Here is a 21,432-nt window from a genome sequence, read left to right as displayed (position 1 = left end):
GGGGACTGGAGTGAATGACATCTCGGGCATTTGTTACCCATCCCTTTCTTAAAGTAATGATGAACTGACATTTTTCCTTGCTTAGTTGAGTGGTTCTTTACATATTTTGGCTTAGAACAGTTGTGAAATAGGGCTGTGTGGAATTGTGTTCCAATACTGCCTGTGCAAAACCACCTGATGGTCATAAACATTTTTTGAAGTCAGATGATTTCACAAGCAAAAATTGATGAGGCATACCTGTTCATTACAAGCCGTTTCAGGTGACCTAATGATGCTGCTTGAGAGAAGGGGCAAGAGGGTGTAAAGTTGTCATCCTTGGTGCCCTAGGAGGCACGGTATTAGAAATTGCACTTAATTGATAGGGAGCCCTGTTACAGATTTGACATAGGGCACGATTAGCTTCAAGTTATTATTATTTATTATTATAGCGCCATTTATTCCATGGCGCTTTACATGTGACAAGGGTATACATAATAAATACAAGTACAGTAATCTTAAACAATACAAGTCACGACTGGTACAGGAGGAGAGAGGACCCTGCCCGCGAGGGCTCACAATCTACAAGGGATGGGTGAGGATACAATAGGCAAGGGTAGGGCTGGTCATGCAGCGGTTTGGTCGGAAGAGGTAGGTCTTCAGGTTCTTTTTGAAGGTTTCCATGGTAGGCGAGAGTCTGATATGTTGTGGTAGAGAGTTCCTGAGTAGGGGGGATGCGCAGGAGAAATCTTGTATGCGATTGTGGGAAGAGGAGATAAGAGGGGAGTAGAGAAAGAGATCTTGTGAGGATCGGAGGTTGCGTGCAGTTAAGTACCGGGAGATGAGGTCACAGATGTATGGAGGATTCAGGTTTTGGATGGCTGTGTATGTCATGGTTAGGGTTTTGAACTGGAGTCTTTGGGTAATGGGGAACCAGTGCAGGGATTGACAGAGGGGAGAGGCCGGGGAATAGCGGGGGGACAGGTGGATTAGCTGGGCAGCAGAGTTTAGAATAGATTGGAGGGGTGCAAGAGTGTTAGAGGGGAGGCCACAGAGCAGGAGGTTGCAGTAGTCAAGGCCGGAGATGATGAGGGCATGGACTAGGGTTTTTGCAGATTCTTATTTGAGGAATGTACGGATCCGTGAAATGTTTTTGAGTTGAAGTCAGCAGGAAGTGGAGAGATCAGTGTCAAGGATACGCCTCTATCTGGCATATTTACATGTAGATGGCATTAGGTTATTCTGCATGAGCACAAACACTCACTACCTGCTTTGCAACAGTAGAAAATTACCACCTGGTTAGTATATGAGTGAATATATGAGTGAATTAGAGAGGGTGTATACGTTTCCTAAAATATACTGTAGGGCGAGAACAATGTTTTCCAATTTTTTTTACCGTTACTGTAAATAAATTGTGTATGAAATTATTTTGATCGGTATCTGTGAAACGCCTTACCTTCATAAGTACTGTATGGGCTAAACTAATCGTTAGCTAAATTATACTGCAACTGCATGAGATGTTACCAAATTTTACCATGATCACTGACCAACCTACATCTAATATTTCAGTACCATTTTTTACCCTTAATAGAACTGTATGTAGTGCATATTTATCCAAAATAAAACAGATGAGATAATGTAGTTAATTCTGTCTTTCACTTGTGCTTCTGAGATTACCGTAGATTCATGTTCTGGATTTACAAAGTGATCTTTGTAAGTACTTTCAGGAGCCTTTTTCATTTTATATATACTGTATATATGGTCTTCTTGTCAGCATCATGGCAACATAAAGATCATCACTGTTGTGAATAACGTCTTGACATTTTGTAAGAGTAGCAATTTCAGAATGTCTATGTCTAGGACTGGAGGATAATTATATTTGAAGACTTATCCAAGCTCCTGAGCACATCTCTGTAAAGAACTCATAAACTTAATGCATTTTTGATCTCTGTAATATTTACAATCATTTTTCATTCAGGTATTTCTGAGATAAGTCTAGGAGTCTTATATACTTTGTTTTAATGCTCTCTTTATGTTACACATATTCTGTTGTTTCTGTGGTCTTGGTAGAGTAAGACTATGTTTCTCCTGTGTTCATTTGCCAGGAGAGTATGTGCACATGGAGTTTTTGAAGCAGTCAAGATGGATAAGTTTTACAATGGAAACCACTTCAAGAAAAGCTCTGTTGGGAGTTTTCAGAGAAATGTTGTTTCCTGCAGCATTTTGGAAGAGTTTTTCCAGTGGTATTTTGCAGCATTCTGATTGTACATCACTTAGTTTGGCGCATTTTCCATCAGTAGCTGCTTCAAAGAAGTGACATGTACTTCCTTTTTTGCCCACCATGTGTTTTTAAAATCATAAATTGGAAATAAAATACTCAAAAGACTGAACACATGAATAGCAAAGTGAATGGAAGGTTCTGTCGGGCATATTTGAAGAGACCATTTTTTTCAAGTGGACCTCCTCAAAAAACTCCTGACAAACCTCAGAGTATGCATACATCCAAAGTGTGTGCTGACCATATTAAGACCTACATTGACCATGCCAAGAGAGTGTTATGTTGAAAAATCTGACAGTAAGCTGTAATGGAAAACATGGTCAATTATGCTTTTCAACATAAAGGGATCCTTCAAAAAATAAATACTATGCAGTCATTTTTTGTGTGAGTTAAAAAAAAGTTGTATTCAGGAAGATGGGTATACAGTTATAGTAATAACATCAGAGTTTGTGTGTGAAGTATACATCATGAGATTTTCCCAGTGTATACGCCAGACTCTGCTACATTACAGTAGTGGTTATAGGAGGAGCAGAAGGTGATAGAGATATGAACATGGCATATTTTAGAAATGTGAAATTAAAATGTAGTTGTTGTCTACGAAGCACATACCCCACTCATGTAGCCTGTGAAGGAAATGCTGATTTGTTTCATTTCTTTGTCTCCATGCAGAGTTGGTGTAGATCCAGATCAAGATATCAAGGATCGACCTGCAAATCAGGTGAGTCTCTAGCTTACAGATTCTTTTAAAGGAGATGTCCTTATATATGATATTTATCACCATTTCACAGAATAGGTGATAAACGTATGATTCCTAGTGGCCGTATACTGGGAACACCATGATCGCTGGGAAAGGAGCAACAAATGACTGAAACCATGCCCCCGACCCTGACTGACCAATGACCTCAATGCAGAGCCAGTGTTGGTCATGGCCGGGGTCGTGGTTTCAGTCACAGGAGTGGAGTCGGAGCTGCTTCAGTCACCACTCAGCTGTAACTGCGACCCCAGCCTTGGAACCGGCGGTCAGTCAGTTCCAGGGGCACGGTTACAGCCGTCGCTCTGTGTGCACCACTGAACCCGCACTGACGGAGCCCCGTGTCTTGAAAAGGGAACGCTGCTGGGGAGAATAAGTTAATTTTCTCCCCACAGCGTTAGGCTACGTGCATTTCAAAGCATGTAATATATGTATATACCCCCTGGTATGGTCACTGCCACCTCTGTAGTAACAAAGCTAACTACTCACTGCCACCACCAATTGTTTATATAGGCCGAATGGACACCTGAAAGGTAGTGTATGGCTTTCAGGAGTGTGGTTTACAGAATAAAAGGAACAGAACTATTACATTTTATATTTCATCTAGAAAGATAGGCAGTGTTTATAAAAAAAAAAAATACAAAAGATTTTACAAAGGGGACAAAATAATGCAGCATATAAAATAAAACGATAAACAAAAGAAAATAACTAATCCTGACGTAACTGCAATGGCTTCATATTTATGGAGAGACTGCAATGGCTTCATATTTATGGAGAGAAGCGCGCTTCATGAAAACATCCTTAAATGTGGATCAAGCCTACACAATGATGTGTCTACCAGCAAAAACACAGATCATTAATTGCCTTGTCTTTTTATCAGCACCTACGTTAAACCCACACACCTCTCCTTGATGACTCATTACAGGGCTGGTCATGGGATGTGGCTTCAGTTTGAGAAAATTATGAGATTCCCAACATTCACGATATCATCACTCCTGATGATCGCAGCTATTCGATATCGCCGTCATGTTTTTGATAGGGATTTTACCTCGAATGCCTGACGATCACAGGCATTTGATATCGCCATTATATTTTTGATTGGGATTTTACCTTTCTATAGATGGGAAGCATGGCTGTTGTCAGCTATCTGGACACTGTTTATTTGGGGCTGATTGGCATGTCTCACAGTTATGAAAAAATAAGCATATTATTCCTGGTGTTGAACATGTCTGTCCCATCAATATATGATCAATACTAACCCCAAATATTCATAACTTTACATTGGAGACACTGTCTGGGGAGGTTCTTTCATCATAGCGGCTTATTCCTGTTCAACCCACAGACCCTAGACTCTGTCTGTTCCCTACAATAGATATCCTGTTTCAACCATTTGGTCACTGTATGTAGACCCAGCCTCAAAGGAGATTTTAATTAGTTTTGTCACATCTTGTCTATATATATATAATCGTCTTATCATGTCTGTCTGTAACCGAAACCGCGGGTCGCTGATTGGTCCCGGCCGCCAGGCCGCGACCAATCAGCGACAGGCGCAGCTGTTTGTAACAGTAAGCTGCGCTTGCCGCTGGCGGCCGCGACCAATCAGCGGCGGGCGCAGTCGGGTGCAGCGCTCAATGGGGCAGCAGGCCTTGATCTGTAAAAAAGAGAATTAAAATAAAAAAAATGTTATTCTCACCTTCCAACGGCCTCCGATCTTCTTTCCACGCGCCCGGCCTCGCGGTCCCAGTAATGCCTTGCGCCTTAGACCGCGATGACGTCACTCTCGCGAGAGCGCGACGTCATCAGCGGTGTTTCGCACAATGCATTACTGGGACTGCGAGGCCAGGCGCGTGGAAAGAAGATCGGAGGCCGTCGGAAGGTGAGTAAATAACTATTTTTTTTTTTTACAGAAACCACGCTACCAGGAAAGGGGGGTGAGTGGGGCCATGCATACCAGCAATGGGGGAAGGGAGGGTGACCATACATAGCAGCAAAGGGGGGTGAGGGGGACCATGCATACCAGCAATGGGGGGGTGAGGGGAGCATGCATACCAGCAATGGGGGGGAGGGGGACCATGCATACCAGCAATGGGGGGAGGGAGAGGGACCATGCATACCAGGAAAGGGGGGTGAGGGTGACCATACACACCAGCAAAGAGGGGTGAGGGGGACCATGCATACCAGCAATGGGGGGGAGGGGGACCATGCATACCAGCAATGGGGAGAGGGGGACCGTGCATACCAGCAATGGGGGGAGGGGGACCATGCATACCAGGAAAGGGGGGGTGAGGGTGACCATGCATACCAGGATAGGGGTGTGAGGGTGACCATGCATACCAGGATAAGGGGGTGAGGGTGACCATGCTTACCAGGAAAGGGAGGTGAGGGGACCATGCATACCAGCAATGGGGGGTGAGGGGGACCATGCATACCAGCAATGGGAGGGAGGGGGACCATGCATACCAGCAATGGGGGGAGGGGGACCATGCATATCAGCAATGGGGGGAGGGGGACCATGCATACCAGCAATGGGGGGGAGGCAGACCATGCATACCAGGATAGGGGGGTGAGGGTGACCATGCATACCAGGATAAGGGGGTGAGGGTGACCATGCATATCCGAAAAGGGAGGTGAGGGGACCATACATACCAGGAAAGGGTGGTGACGGGACCATGCATACCAGGAAAGGGAGGTGAGGGGGCCATGCATACCAGGAAAGAGGGGTGGCGGGACCATGCATACCTGAAAAGGGGGGGTGAGGGGACCAATCATACCAAGAAAGGGGGGTGATGGGACCATGCATACGAGGAAAGGGGGGTGAGGGGGACCCATGCATACCAGGATTGGAGGGTGAGGGGACCATGCTTACCAGGATTGGGGCGTGAGGGGTACCATGCATATCAGGATTGGGGGTGAGGGGACCATGCATATCAGGATTGGGGCATGAGGGGACCATGCATACCACAAAAGGCGGGTGATGGGACCATGCATACCAAGAAAGGGGGGTGAGGGGGACCATGCATACCAGGAAAGGGGGGTGAGGGTACCATGCTTACCAGGAAAGAGGGGTGAGAGGACCATGCATACCAGGATTGGAGGGTGAGGGGACCATGCTTACCAGGATTGGGGCGTGAGGGGTACCATGCATATCAGGATTGGGGGTGAGGGGACCATGCATATCAGGATTGGGGCATGAGGGGACCATGCATACCACAAAAGGCGGGTGATGGGACCATGCATACCAAGAAAGGGGGGTGAGGGGGACCATGCATACCAGGAAAGGGGGGTGAGGGTACCATGCTTACCAGGAAAGAGGGGTGAGAGGACCATGCATACCAGGATTGGAGGGTGAGAGGACCATGCATTCCAGGATTGGGGGGTGAGGGGACCATGCATTCCAGGATTGGGGGGTGAGGGGACCATGCATATCAGGATTGGGGGGTCAGGGGACCATGCATATCAGGACTGGGGGGTGAGAGGACCATGCATATCAGGATTGGGGGGTGCATTATTGCATTATTATTAAAACTTCATAAATAAATTACATACATATTCTAGAATACCCGATGCATTAGAATCGGGCCACCATCTAGTCTATACATAATTTCCTTTCTTCCCCTATGTTAAACATGTGGTTCTATTACCAAAAAGAGCTTTAGATTGTCAGCTCTTTCTCCTGGAGATTTTGTGCAAGAGAGAAGGCGGGTGAGGTGAATGCTCCCTCTGTGGAGACACCTTATGGATTTCAATTTTTCTCTGACACTTCTTATAAAAAATCCTCTCTGTTCTCATGAACAGAGGGATTTTTCATTCTATAGGTTACTTCTGGTTGCCTACGTTATCAGTCATATCTGAGTGGCCTGTCTCTTGGGCAAGAAGGGCGTGCTTGCAAGCTGTTTTCTAGACCGCTTGCAAATACTGCTCTGAAACTGGCCAAAGTGTTTTAGTCTGGTGCCATTCCCTCGTTGCACAGGTAAAGCTATCTTTTCTAGCATCATGGGAGAGAGTGCATAGTTCAGACCAGTGGTGCAACCATGCCATTGGTCTGACCTGTCAATGTGTAGGAGGAAAGCGCCCAGTGACCAGCAGGAAAACCAGGAGGTAGGGGAGTGGTGCCGTTTTAAAGACAAAAGATAATGCTCCATTAAAGAAAGATAACTTTGTGGTTTCAGACTTTTTTCATGTGGGTTTGCCAATCACAGATACATGCTGGATGTGACATCTGTGTGTCATGGATGCTTTTGTATTCACAAGCTCTCATGCATTAGCACTACTTAAAAATACTGCTTTCCCGTTCTACAGCTTATGAGGGATTTTCAGTGCAATTATAGTGGCATGATGCTGAAGACTGTGTGAGAGCTATCCTCTCTTTTTTTACTATCTGTGGACTCTCTCCCATAGCACATTCTGCTTTTATTCTCTCTCTAGATAGACTATGTGATCTTTCCGTCTCCTTCTGCAGATTGTGTTGTGCAACCACCTATCTGACATTACGCTCTGTGTGATATCTCCCACTACAGACCATGGATACTCTTCTATCTATCTCATAGATTGCACTTCTATTTTAAACTGTCCCCTCCCCTTTCCAAAAAATCTAACATTGATCAAAAAGAAGGGAGAGAATAGAGATCAGATGACTGATCACAGAGTGCACTGGATCCTGTCTGCTATGTCGGAAGCAGCAACACAGACGTCTTAGTGGAGTTACACAGACTCTATGGCAGTGAAATGGTAGGGTGTTTTAATGAAAACTATTCAGAAAGTTGCCTAACTTTGCATTTAAGAAGCAAATAAACAATATACTAAATAAAACAGATGACCTTTCCTTATAAAGGGATATGAGCAGTACACTGCCTTGACAGAGTAGCTTTAGGCTGTGTTCACAAGTAGCTTTTTTTGCGTTTTCGTGGCGATTTTTACCCCTTAACCCCCAAGGGTGGTTTGCACATTCATGACCGGGCCAATTTTTACAATTCTGACCACTGTCCCTTTATGAGGTAATAACTCTGAAACGCTTCCATGGATCCCAGTGATTCTGACATTGTTTTCTCATGACATATTGTACTTCTTGTTAGTGGTAAAATTTCATTCAAATAACTTGCGTTTATTTGAAAAAAACAGAAATTTGGCGAAAATGTTGAAAATTTCGCAATTTTCCAACTTTGAATTTTTATGCCCTTAAATCACAGAGATATGGCACACAAAAAACTTAATAAGTAACATTTCTCACATGTTTACTTTACATCAGCACAATTTTGTAACCAAAATTTTTTTTTGTTAGGAAGTTATAAGGGTTAAAAGTTGACCAGCGATTTCTCATTTTTGCAACACCATTTTATTTTTACGGACCACATCACATTTGAAGCCACTTTGAGGGGTCTATATGATAGAAAATACCCAAAAGTGACACCATTCTAAAAACTGCACCCCTTAAGGTGCTCAAAACCACATTCAAGAAGTTTATTAACCCTTCAGGTACATCACAGGAATTTTTTGAATATTTAAAAAAATGAACATTTAACTTTTTTTCACAAAAAAAATACTTCAGGTTCAATTTTTTTTATTTTACCAAGGGTAGCAGGAGAAATTGGACTGCAAAAGTTATTGGGCAGTTTGTCCTGAGTACGCTGATACCTGATATGTGGGGGGGAACCACTGTTTCGGCGCATGGCAGAGCTCAGAAGGGAACGAGCGCCGTTTGACTTTTTCAATGCAAAATTGGCTGAAATTCAGATCGGACGTCATGTCACGTTTGGTGAGCCCCTGATGTACTTAAACAGTGGAAACCTCCCACAAGTGACCCCATTTTGGAAACTAGACCCCCCAAGGAACTTATCTAGATATGTGGTGAGAACTTTGAACCCACAAGGGCTTCACAGATGATTATAACGTACAGCGGCACAAAAATGATCTTTTCACCCTCAATTCTTATTTTTCCAAGGGTAACAGGACCCTAAAAGTTATTGTTCAATTTGTCCTGAGTACGCTTGTAGGGTCGGTGGTGGGCCGAGCTGGGGGGGTGCCGAGCTGGGGGGTGGTCCCTCTTCTTACCGCGCAGAGATATAAACAGAGACACGATGAGGCAGATTCTGGGTGCAACAGGTCCAAGTTTATTGTTCACCGTCCGACTGACGGTCCTTGCAGCACACCGCGATATTCTCTCAGCCCTCCGTGTCCAGGGCCGCTTACAATAGGGACGTATTTATACGTACCGTCCCGTCTCACACTGTGACAATCCTGACAGCTCAGTCACTGTGGCCGCCTTAGGCCCGTACACCATCAGCACTTTACTGGCCAGTTTTGTCGTTACACATACGGTGTCCTTCACCCAGAGCCTCGTCTCTGCTGCGGTCCTTTCCTGTCAGGACCACCCCCCTGACGCTCTTTCTCCTCAGTCCCCTTGGTCGGATTCTCCTCAGAGCGCACAGACTGGTGCAGTCATCCTGTCACCTGAGCTCCCCCTGGGGACTGGAACCTTCTGGAACCCTCCCTCAATATTTATAGCTCTCCCGGTTATTTGAAACTGTCACTCTAACTGTCACTCCGCCCCCCATGACCAACGGTTTCTAAAGCCCTAAGCTGATGTCACGTCCTTTGCTCACACTCCACCCTGCCATCTAATGGTCATCCCAAGGTACTGCACGTCACCTACACTTTCCTAGCTGTTTCCCACTATATTACTGTCACCTACCTAAACTGTGCAAACCTATCTTTCTCCATTCTGACACGTCCGTCCGTACGTCAGGTCACCTTCCCTACACGCTGATACCCCACATGTGGGGGTAAACCACTATTTGGGCGCATGGCTGAGCTCAGAAGGGAAGCAGCGCCATTTGACTTTTTTGGCTGGAATTGAGATCGGACACCATGTCGCGATTGGAAAACCCCTGATGTACCAAAACAGTGGAAACCCGCCACATATGACACCATTTTGGAAACTAAATCCCCCAAGGAACTTATGTAGATGTGTGGTGAGCACTTTGAACCTCCCAGTACACTCATACCCCATATGTGGGAGAAAACTACTGTATGGGCACACGACAGGGCTCGGAAGGGAAGTAGTGACGTTTTGGAATGCAGACTTTGATGGAATGGTCTGCGGGTGTCATGTTGCTTTTGGAGAGCCCCTGATATACAGTACCTAAACAGTGGAAACCCCCCACAAGTGACCCCATTTTGGAAACTAGACCCCCTAAGGAACTTATCTAGATGTGTGGTGAGCACTTTGAACCTCCCAGTGCTTCACAGAAGTTTATAACGACCGGGCGTGAAAATAAAAAAATTGTATTTTTTCAACAAACATGATCTTTTAATCCCCATTTTTTTTCCCAAGGGTAACAGGAGAAATTGGACCCCAAAAGTTGTTGTCCAATTTGTCTTGAGTACGCTGATTCCCCATATGTGGGAGAAAACTACTGTATGGGCACACGTCGGGGCTCGGAAGGGAAGTAGTGACGTTTTGGAATGCAGACTTTGATGGAATGGTCTGCGGATGTCATGTGCGTTTGGAGAGCCCCTGATGTACCTAAACTATTGAAACTCCCCACAAGTGACTCTATTTTGGAAAATAGACCCCCCACGGAACTTATCTAGATGTGTGGTGAGCACTTTGAACCCCCAAGTGCTTCACAGAAGTTTATAAAGCCCGGGCGTGAAAATAAAAAGATCATATTTTTTTCCACAAAAATGATATTTTGCCCCCAATTTTTTAATTTCCTATGGGTAACAGGAGAAATTGGACACCAAAAGTTGTTTTGCAATTTGTCCTGAGTAGGCTGATACCCCATATGTGGGGGTAAAGCACTGTTTGGGCGCATGGCAGAGCTTGGAAGGGAAGGAGCACCATTTGACTTTTTCAATGCAGAATTGGCTGGAATTGAGATCAGACGCCATGTTGCATTTGGAGAGCACCTGATGTGCCCAAACAGTGGAAACCCCCCAATTATAACTCCAACCCTAACCCCAACACACCCCTTACCCTAATCTCAGCCCTAACTCTAGCCCTAACCCTAGCCCTAATGGGAAAATGGAAATAAATACATTTTCTTTTAATTTTATTATTTTTCCCTAACTAAAGGGGTGATAACGGGGGGTTTGATTTACTATTTATAGCGGGTTTTTATTTTTGGCAGCTATCGCATGCTAAAAGACGCTTTTTATTGTAAAAATAGTTTTTGCATCACCACATATTGAGAGCTATAATTTTTCCATATTTTGACACACAGAGTCATGTGAGGTCTTATTTTTTGCGGGACGAGTTGGCGTTTTTATTAATATCAATTTCGGGGACGTGACATCTTTTGATAGCTTTTTATTCCAAATTTTGGGATGCAGAATGAACAAAAACCAGCGTTTCATGAATTTCTTTTGGGGGGGTGCGTTTACACCATTCCGCGTGCGGTAAAATTGATAAAGCGGTTTTATTCTTCGGGTCAGTACGGTTAGAGCGATACCTCATTTAGGTCGTTTTTTATGTTTTGTCAGTTTTATGCAATGAAAACAATTTTATATAAAAAAATAATTATTTTTGCATCGCTTTATTCTGCGAGCTATAACTTTTTTATTTTTTTGCTGATGATGCTGTTTGGCAGCTCGTTTTTTGCAGGACAAGATGACGTTTTCAGCGGTACCATGGATATTTATATGCGTCTTTTTGATCGCGCGTTATTGCACTTTTTGTTCGGCGGTATGATAATAAATCATTATTTTTTGCTTCGTTTTTTATTTTTTTTTTAAGGGGTTCGCTAAAGGGGTTAACTAATGGGAAAGTTTTATAGGGCGGGTCGTTACGGACGCAGCGATACCAAATATGTGTACTTTTATTGTTTTTTTTTATATATCCAAAAAATGAATTTATTAGGGAATATTTTTTTTTTATTTATTTAGCGATTTTTTAAAAATTATTTTTACACTTTTTTTTTAACTTTATTACATTGTCCCAGGGGGGACATACCTGTCATGTGACAGATCGCTGATCTGTCACATCACAGATCACTGTGACAGATCAGCGATCTGTCACAGGCACTGCACAAGGCTTCCTCCTTGCCTGCGCTTTGCAGGCATGAGAAAGCCAGCTCCCTGCAGGCCCCCAAAGGTCCCCGTCGCCATCTTAGATTCGGGGACCTGCAGGGATGGAGCCCCCCGCAGCAGCGCTGCACATTGCGCTGCTGTGGGGGGCTCAGGGAAGCACGGAGGGAGCCCCCTCCCTGCCGATGCTTCCCTTTAACCCCCGATACACCGCAATCGTGTTTGATCGTGGTGTGTAAGGGGTTAACGTGTCGGGGGTGGTCCGTGACCGCCCCTGACACATTGTGCCTGGTGTCAGCTGTGATAATCAGCTGACACCCGGCTACGATCAGCGGCGCTCACCACCTGGGCGCCGCTGATTGCTGTGACGTACTATCCCGTCCCTGGGAATTAAGTCCCAGGGCAAGTGGACGGGATAGTATGTCACATGACAGAAAGGGGTTAAACGCGCGATTTTGCCACGAAAACGCAAAAAAAAGGCATACCATGCAATCCTATGGCATTCCACACATGCTGTGCTAATGCTGCGGATTTTTCCACAGCGGAATGCATCTCGTAAAAGTACGCAGCGTGCTCATTCTTTATGCGGAATCACGGGAAAATCCGCACACACAGGAATGCATTGTTCTGCTTACTTTCCGCATGTGGCTGTGCCCACCATGCGAAAAGTAAGCAGAACATTTGCGGCTGGTACCCACGGACTGGAAGAGAGGAGATTCTCCTCCAGGCTCTGGGTACCATATCCCTGTAAAAAATAGAATTAAGATAAAAAAAATCGTCATATTCTCACCTTCCGATGTCCCTCGCAGCATCACCAGGCCTCAGCGATGCTCCCGGCAGGGCCTGTTCCCAGTGATGCATTGTGACAATGACCTTTGATGACATCGTGGTCTCGCGATACCGTAGCGGTCTCGCGAGACCGCGACGTCATCAAAGGTCATTGTCGCAATGCATCACTGGGAACCGGACCTGCCGGGAGCATCTCGATGATTGGGAACGCTGCTCGGGATGCCGGAAGGTGAGAAAAACATCATTTTTTATTTTTTTTATTAATTTTAACATTATATCTTTTTACTACTGATGCTGCATAGGCGGCCTCATAGTAAAAAGTTGGTCACACTAGTCAAACACTATGTTTGACGTGTGTGACCAACCTGTCAATAAGTTTTCCAAGTGATGCTACAGATCGCTTCGAAAACGCTAGCATTCTGCAAGCCAATTACGCTTGCAAATCGCTAGTTTTTCCGTGGGAAATAGGTGGGAATTAAAATGCGGTTTTCTCTCATATTTCCCGCGGAATGGAATTCTAGAATTCCCCCGGAAATTTCCGCGGCAATTCCGCAACGTGTGCACATAGCCTTACTCTTTGGGATTTAGCATCTGAAATATCCACTTTGGACATCTCTAATGCTTTGTGGTCTTTTACAGTGTAGCTCATTCATCAGTTTTTCATGAGAATGATGAGATTATGACCAAAGCATTTATTTCATAACTTTTCCATGAATCCATTATTTAATTAGTTGCTGTAAAAGGGTGAATTGTGCTACAAACTAAATATAAAGAGCATGATACCACTTTCCTATTCTGTCCGGTATCACCCTCCTGCCTTAAACATCCTTATCAGCTGCAAAACCTTTTCACAAAGCTGTAACAAACGCTGCTGTTCCCAATGAATGCAGGGAAATCTTTGATGTCTCCATCTGCAGATATCAGAACCATATAGTGTAGAAAGCTGAAGGAGCTATTCTGCATTCATGTTACCCATTGTGGAGAAATGCTTAGGAACATAATGCTTTACATTTAATGAATACACAGTACATAGTGGTGACATACAAGTATAGGCTGATCCTATCTAATGATAGAGATATGGCTGTGCTATAAATATTCTAGGGGAAAGTACAGAAAAAAAAGAAGTCATTTTCATGTACAGTAGATTTATTACGCACAAAGTATTAGTGACTAATTTGAATTTCCATCAGCGCGACCATGAACTTGCAAATGTGGTGTTTTGCATTTTTTCTTTTGTGGGCTCAACTCAGGTATTTCTATGTTTCAATTAAAAAAAAGTGATGCAGAGTGATGCAGTTTGTATAAACCATTCTGTATTCTTCACCTACAGGCCAATACCCACACCATTCTTATGTAGCCAAGTGGGAACACATTCTAGACAGAGAATTATCCACTCAAGTCTGACAGGCTATGTGGGTACAGGCAAACATGCATTTTTAACTTATACTGGGTAGATTGTCTGTTTTGGGAGTATGCTTAGTGTTGAGTAGATTATATTTCGAGCTACTGCTACATAAACTATTTCTAGTTCTTTAAAACTATTTATATTTTACTACATATATTATATACACACACGCACTCATGGCTGAAAGTGTTGGCATCCCTGAAATTGTTCCAGAAAATGAAGTATTTCTGTTTAATTCCTTTGCTTTGTGTGTATTGGAACAACACAAAAAAAACTAGGAAAAAAAGACAAATTGGATATAATTTCACACAAAACCCCAAAAATGCGCCCAACAAAATTATTGGCACCTTTCCAAAATTGTGGGTAAACAACTTTGTTTCAAGCATGTGGTGGTCATTCAAACTCACTTGTTTCCCCCTTTAACTTTTTGTCTGTCTCTGTCCCTTGGTGACATACTCAGCACCAGCACGTTATTACAGATATATGTAGAATATAATCTGGTTAGATGAGACCAAATTTGAGCTCTTTGGATGCCATAATACACACCATGTTTGGAGATCAAAAGGCACTGCATATCACTTCAAAAATAGCATACTCAGGCCGGTTTCACATTAGCGCTTTTTAAGCGCACGCACGGCCGGGGGTAGCTCCGCCCCCGAGCCGGCTCTCTGCCCGGCGTGCCCGCCCCTTGCTTGTAGCGCCGCCTACTAGCGGACAGCGGCGCCTGCGATCGGCGCACCCTATCTTTAGCATAGGGTGCGCAGATCGTGCGCAGGCCGTGCGCTAGTTGCGCTTTGACCTGCGCTGCGCACTTTTGACGGTGCGCCGTGCGCGCCAAAATCAAACTTTTCGGATTTTGGCGCGCACGGCGCACCGTCAAAAGTGCGCAGCGCAGGTCAAAGCGCAACTAGCGCACGGCCTGCGCACGATCTGCGCACCCTATGCTAAAGATAGGGTGCGCCGATCGCAGGCGCCGCTGTCTGCTAGTAGGCGGCGCTACAAGCAAGGGGCGGGCACGCCGGGCAGAGAGCCGGCTCGGGGGCGGAGCTACCCCCGGTCGTGCGTGCGCTTAAAAAGCGCTAATGTGAAACCGGCCTAACAGTGAAAGCAGAGGTAGGAACATCATGGTGTGGGGCTGTATTTCAGCATACGGCACTGGCAAACTTCATGTGATTGAAGGAAGGATGAATGGACAAATATACAGAGATATTCTTGGTAAATATCTGCTGCCATCTACCAGGATGGTGAAGTTGAAATAAGGGTGGACATTTCAGCAAGACAATGATCCTGAACACACAGCCAATGAAACTCTCACTCAGTTGGTTTCAGAGAAAAAAAATGAAGCTAATAGAATGGCACAGCCAATCACCTGACTGCAATCTAATATAAAATTTATGGAAGGAACTAAGGCTCAGAGTTCATAGAAGGAGCCCATGGAACTTTAAGGACTTAAAGAGTGTTTGTGTGGAAGAATGGGCCAAAATCCCACCTGAGCAATGAAAGCTATTAGTTTCACCATACAGGTGGTGTCTTGAAGCTGTCATCACCATCAAAGACTTTTGTATGAAGTATTACATTTCATTAAGCATGTTCAATACTTTTTCCTTGTGTCATTTCTCATAATTACACAACTTAATTTATGGACATCTATGGTTAGATTTCTTTGGCTGTGTGGATTGGATGGGTTGTTACTTACATGTAGTGAGAATTTCATGTCAATAGCACTTTTGTTAATATATTTGCCCTGTTTTTCAAAGATAACTGTGACGACTCCTGGAGTGGACCCTTTGGGTCGTGGCACCAACCCTCCCATGGCGAGCAGACCTAGTGAGGACCACCCCCTATACAGGGAGCAGGGAGTGTCAGGGGCAAGCCCAAGGGGGTAAGGTACCACGTCTGCTGGCACCAGGTGGCCGGCTCACAGGAGACACGAGTGTGTGCCTAGCAACAGGGAATGTGCAGAGTACAAGAGTGTGCAAAGCGTGGATGCAGGGACACGCAGGGTATAGGACAATACAGGGAGAGTGTACGGGAGCACGGAGAGTGCAGGACAATACAAGGCATGTACACGGGAGTGCGCTAGATGCAGGATAGTGCAAGGCAGGTACACGAGAGCACATATGGGGTGCACAGACAAGCATGCCCAGGTGCGAGCAAAGCAGGGTGCGTGCAAAGGAGCACGCCTGAGTATAGAGTTAGACAGGAGCATGCCTGAGTGCAAGTTTAGACAGAGCACAGAGCTGAGGCAGAGCATGTGAAGCAATGAAGCACGATAGAACACAGAGCAGATTGTATGCACAGAGGATGTGCTGGGAAGCACAGCAAGGCAGAGTACAGGAACGGAGCACAAGGCAGAGTTCAGGAACAGAGCACAAGGCAGAGGACAGGAACAGAGCGCAAGGCAGAGGACCTGAATACAGCGCACAGTCAGGCAAGGACCAAGTAGACCAAGCCAAGAAGTACAACAATAATCAGGCACCTCCCATAGGAAGAGGTAGCCTGATATAGGGCAGGCGCACAGGGACTTCCAGGTCAGGTCCTCCAGGACCATAGAGAGGACAAGGCTGCAGCTAGAACCAAGAAGAGCGTGCATGCGCACTAGCAACATTGTGCAGCCATGGAGCTAAGTGCAAGAAGTGCACGTGCGCACCCGACAAGAACCCCGGAGCGGCCGTGGTGCAGGAAGTGGTGACACTGGGTGCAGGGTCCCACCCCCAAGTGAAAGCGACATGACAGGCGGCGTGACAATAACACTACAGTAAACTGTAGGAGCTGATATAAGAGGTAAATAACATCCATTCATCAATTTACAAATATAAACCTACAAGAAGAATCAATATTTCAGACCCTTGACCAGCCGAAGAAACACATAAATTCTAATGTCAACATATAGAGAACAATACATACCTCCCAGCTTACTGAAAATAGACGTCTGGATAATTAAGATCCAACACATCAACTCATAAAGTTCTATGGAGAAATGTAACTGAGGTATCAGAAGAGAATTGCACCAGGATGCCTGTCGGCCTCTAGCTTCCCCTCCTATCCGCTCTCCTTAGAATTATAAAAGCACCAACTGCTATCTCCTATTTCTGTGATGTGAAATTCTGTCCTCACGGAATGCATATTTTACCCATGTATTGAGAGTAAAAGATCAGTCCAAGAGGTGAAAGAAGCCAATGTCTCTGATAAGATATATTGTATATCAATGTTTCTTACTTTTGTACGTTTTTTATGTACTATTGAGTTTTTAAACAAAAATAAAAACAATGGTTACTCTTTAACCCCTTAATGACTGCTGATACGCCTTTTAATGGCGGTAATTAAGGGTACTTAAACCACAGCGCCGTGAATTCACAGCGCTGTGAAAAAAGTGTATAGCACCCCCCAGAGTCAGATTTTCTCCGGAGTCTCGGCTGCCGGGGTCCCCAATCCCCCCCGGTACCTCCAAGTGGTCCTCGGGCCTTCCTGCATCCTCTGCTGGGTGCCACTATCTTTGTCCGGGAAGAAAATGGCGGATGCATGCGCAGTGCACCTGCCAAATCTGCCGGCTGGCAGATTCCATTCATTCATTCAATGTACATTTTGATCACTGTGATAAACCCTATCACAGTGATCAAAATAAAAAAATAGTAAATATCCCCCCCTTTATCACCCCCTTATATAATATAATGAAATAAAGTAAATTATATTTATTTTCATTTTTCCATTAGGGTTAGAATTGGGGTTAGGGTTGGAATTAGGGTTAGGTTTAGAATTAGGGTTAGGGTTGGAATTACGGTTAGGGTTGGGATTAGGGGTGTGTTAGGGTTGGAGCTAGAATTGAGTTATAAGTTATAAATTTTTGTGAAGCACTTTGTTCAATGTGCTCACCACACATCTAGATAAGCTCCTTGGGGGGTCTAGTTTCCAAAATGGGGTCACTTTTTGGGGGTTTCCACTGTTTAGGCACATCAGGAGCTCTCCAATTGCAACATGGCGTCCGATCTCAATTCCAGCCAATTCTGCATTGAAAAAGTCAAACGGCGCTCCTTCTGTTCCAAGCCAGTGGTTTACCCCCACATATGGGGTATTGGCGTATTCAGGAGAAATTGCCCAACAAATTTTGTGGTTCATTTTCTCTTTTTACACTTGTGAAAATAAAAAAAATTGGTTCTGAAGTAAAATGTTTGTTAAAAAAAAGTTAAATGTTAATTTTTTTCCTTCCACATTGCTTCAGTTCCTGTGAAGCACATAAAGGGTTAATAAACTTCTTGAATGTAGTTTTGAGCACCTTGAGGGGTGCAGTTTTTAGAATGGTGTCGCTTTTGGGTATTTTCTGTCATATTGACCCCTCAAAGTGACTTCAAATGTGAGGTGGTCCCTAAAAAAAAATGGTTTTGTAAATTTTGTTGTAAAAATGAGAAATCGGTGGTCAACTTTTAACCCTTATAACTTCCTAACAAAAAAAATTTGGTTCCAAGATTGCTCTGATATAAAGCAGATATGTGGGAAATGTTACTTAAGTATTTTTTGTGACATATCTCTCTGATTTAAGGGCATAAAAATTAAAAGTTTGAAATTGCAAAATGTTAAAAATTTTCACCATATTTCCATTTTTTTCATAAATAAATGCAAGTCATATCGAAGAAATTTTACCACTAACCTGAAGTAAAATATGTCACGAAAAAATATTCTCAGAATCAGCGGGATCCGTTAAAGCGTTCCAGATTTACACCCGCATAAAGTGACAGTGGTCCGAATTGTAAAAATTGGCCTGGTCATTAAGCTTCAAATTGGCTTAGTCACTAAGGGGTTAAGAGAGTACTACTTACTAGAAGGCTTTGCTTACTAACTCCTCTGGAAGTCTGGGAGGTCTCTGCATTTTCTTTCCTAGATATTCGAGGACAATTGGCAAATATGACCTAAATGAAGCCATTACAACCTGTGCCAATCTATGCAGCCAGAGATTTATTCTGATGATAAATCTGTCCAAAATTATCGTAACCATTTATTATGTCTCATTAAATCCTGGAAACTTGCTTGTCATGTTGAGAACCTGAATTGAATACATGGCTATATGTCACAACATGGTCACATTGTTTTTATTCAGAGGTTTTTGTATGAACAAAATACATTTTTAATCAATATACCTTGGAATAATAATAAGTGGCAAAATAAAAGTGTTCCTGTGCTGAGATAATCTTATAAATGTGCCCCTGCTGTGTACTGTGTAATGGCCGTATCTCACCGTACAGGAACATGGTCTGATCATACCACAGCTCCTGGGCAGGGGAGGAAACAGAAGAGAGTATACAGACAGGACAACAGGGATCACAGCTGATTCTTCTTGTGAGGTAAAACATTTCCCTGCCTGATTTTAAACAGGTTTTATTTCACAGAAAAAATTCTGTCCTGTCTGTATACTCTCTTTTGCTTCCTCCCTTGCCCAGGAGCTGTGGTATGATCAGATAATGTTCCTATTCAGTCAGACACAGCCATTACACAGTACACAGCAGGGGCACATTTATAAGATTATCTCAGCACAGGAACATTTTTATTTAAAGCATCCATTTGTGGAACTCATTATTATTCAAAGATCTATTAATTAAAATGTAGTTTGTTCATGGGAAAACCTCTTTAAAGGGCTTGCTCACTACTATAAAAGTTAACATTAAAGATCTCAGGGCAATGGAAAAAAAAAGTATACTTACCTCCTGGGGCTGACTGTCTGTATTCTGTAAAGTGTCCACCACTAGTTTCCTGGCATCAGCATTTGGTGAGGTCGTCACATGACTTCTGAGGCCGGTGATTGACTGCAGCCTTCACATTCCATCTGTAACGATCAACGTGTGACTGGACACAGCGCCTCCAGCAGGGCGAATTTATGGCACACGTGACCCTGGATACACCGCCTCCAGCCAGACGAATTTAAATAATAATGGGACGTGCAGCCGGATATACCACCTCCAGCTGGCGAATTTAAGAAGTACACGTAAAACTGGATACCCCACCTCCAGCAGGCGAATTTAAATAATAAGGGTAAACATCAGGGAACAATTACAGTGGTGGGCTCTGCACTAGGGAATGGGGACGTGGAGACCTCCTGCACTCCCCTGAGCCAGTGACCATGCACTACTCAACAGTCCCTATGCCGGTTCCACACCGGGCGCTGATCGGGAACCTAGAAACCCTGACTCGCCCTGCACCTAGTCCCTCACTAGGGAATTGGTCGGTGCGGAAACTAATCCCACCACTGTACTAGAACACACATAAGGAAAGTCACAAACAGGGATAAAGAAACACTTAGCTCTCGCTGTGCTAATGCTCCAGCACATAGTCCAGCAACCGAATGGAGCCTTCCACCTGAATAGCTGCCACCAAGCTCTGACAGAGCAGCAAGGAAATCCTTTCTGTGACTCCTTCCACAACAGTATAAAGAACTCTCTCCAGCTCCTTCCTCCACCAAGGTTGGTTGCAAAAGAACAACTATCACCAACAGTGATTAAACACACCTGAACTCTTTTATAGAGCGTCACACCTGTATTAATCATGTGCACTTTAACTAAAGTGTAACACCACTAACCACCACCGGGGTAACTTAGATCAAACGACACCACGTGTAATGACCCTAATGGCCACCAGGGGCAAAAACTCCTTTTGGCACTTCTTGTTTTTACAAAATGTGAAGGCTGATGAAATATAACTTTACAGCATCAGCAATCTTTAAAGCAGAATCCAAATCATCAAGAACCCTCCCACTTTGTCACACCTCCTGTGTCGGTGCATTCAGCCAATGATGTTGTCATCAGTAATTTTTTCTGATAGCCGCCAGGTTAGATGCTGTTGTGCCGCATGTTTTACATATGTTTTATAAGGTTTTAACTCATTTATTCTTGTAACTATAATAAAAAAACCTAATTTGGAAGCCAATAGTCCGGCAGTGCTGCTCTACATCCTTTTGTTGTTTAAGTGCTCATGACAGTATTTTTGGCGGTGATCGTTTGTGGTAGTACTGGTCTCAGTAGTACTCATAGCAACATCATTGGATGAATTCACCGACAATGAAAGAATGTTGGAGAGGGAAGATTGTAAGTTAAGTGGATCCTTTTCCAAAGATCATTGCAGTAAAGTTGGATTTTCTGTTTTTACTGTAAAGCATGGTGTAGTGCTTCATTGAACCATGCCTTGCTTGGATCTCATGGGTGTTCTTGTGGTGGAAAACGTGCC

General features: G+C 44.1%; 1 protein-coding gene across 1 annotated transcript in view; it reads left to right on the top strand.

The window, feature by feature from the left end:
* The window catches only part of SLC9A9 (solute carrier family 9 member A9), a 1,175,932-nt gene that overhangs the window by 863,193 nt on the left and 291,307 nt on the right, over nucleotides 1–21,432 (top strand). Inside the window, exon 13 of the mRNA XM_073579113.1 lies at nucleotides 2,924–2,972. Within this exon, the coding sequence (XP_073435214.1) occupies nucleotides 2,924–2,972 (49 nt within the window). The remainder of the gene's footprint in view (nucleotides 1–2,923; nucleotides 2,973–21,432) is intronic.

This window comes from Dendrobates tinctorius, unplaced genomic scaffold, assembly GCF_039654945.1.
Source record: "Dendrobates tinctorius isolate UK_male_01 unplaced genomic scaffold, ASM3965494v1 ptg000060l, whole genome shotgun sequence".
NCBI classification, from domain to species: Eukaryota; Metazoa; Chordata; class Amphibia; order Anura; family Dendrobatidae; genus Dendrobates; species Dendrobates tinctorius.
This window is presented reverse-complemented; position numbering and strand designations above follow the sequence as displayed.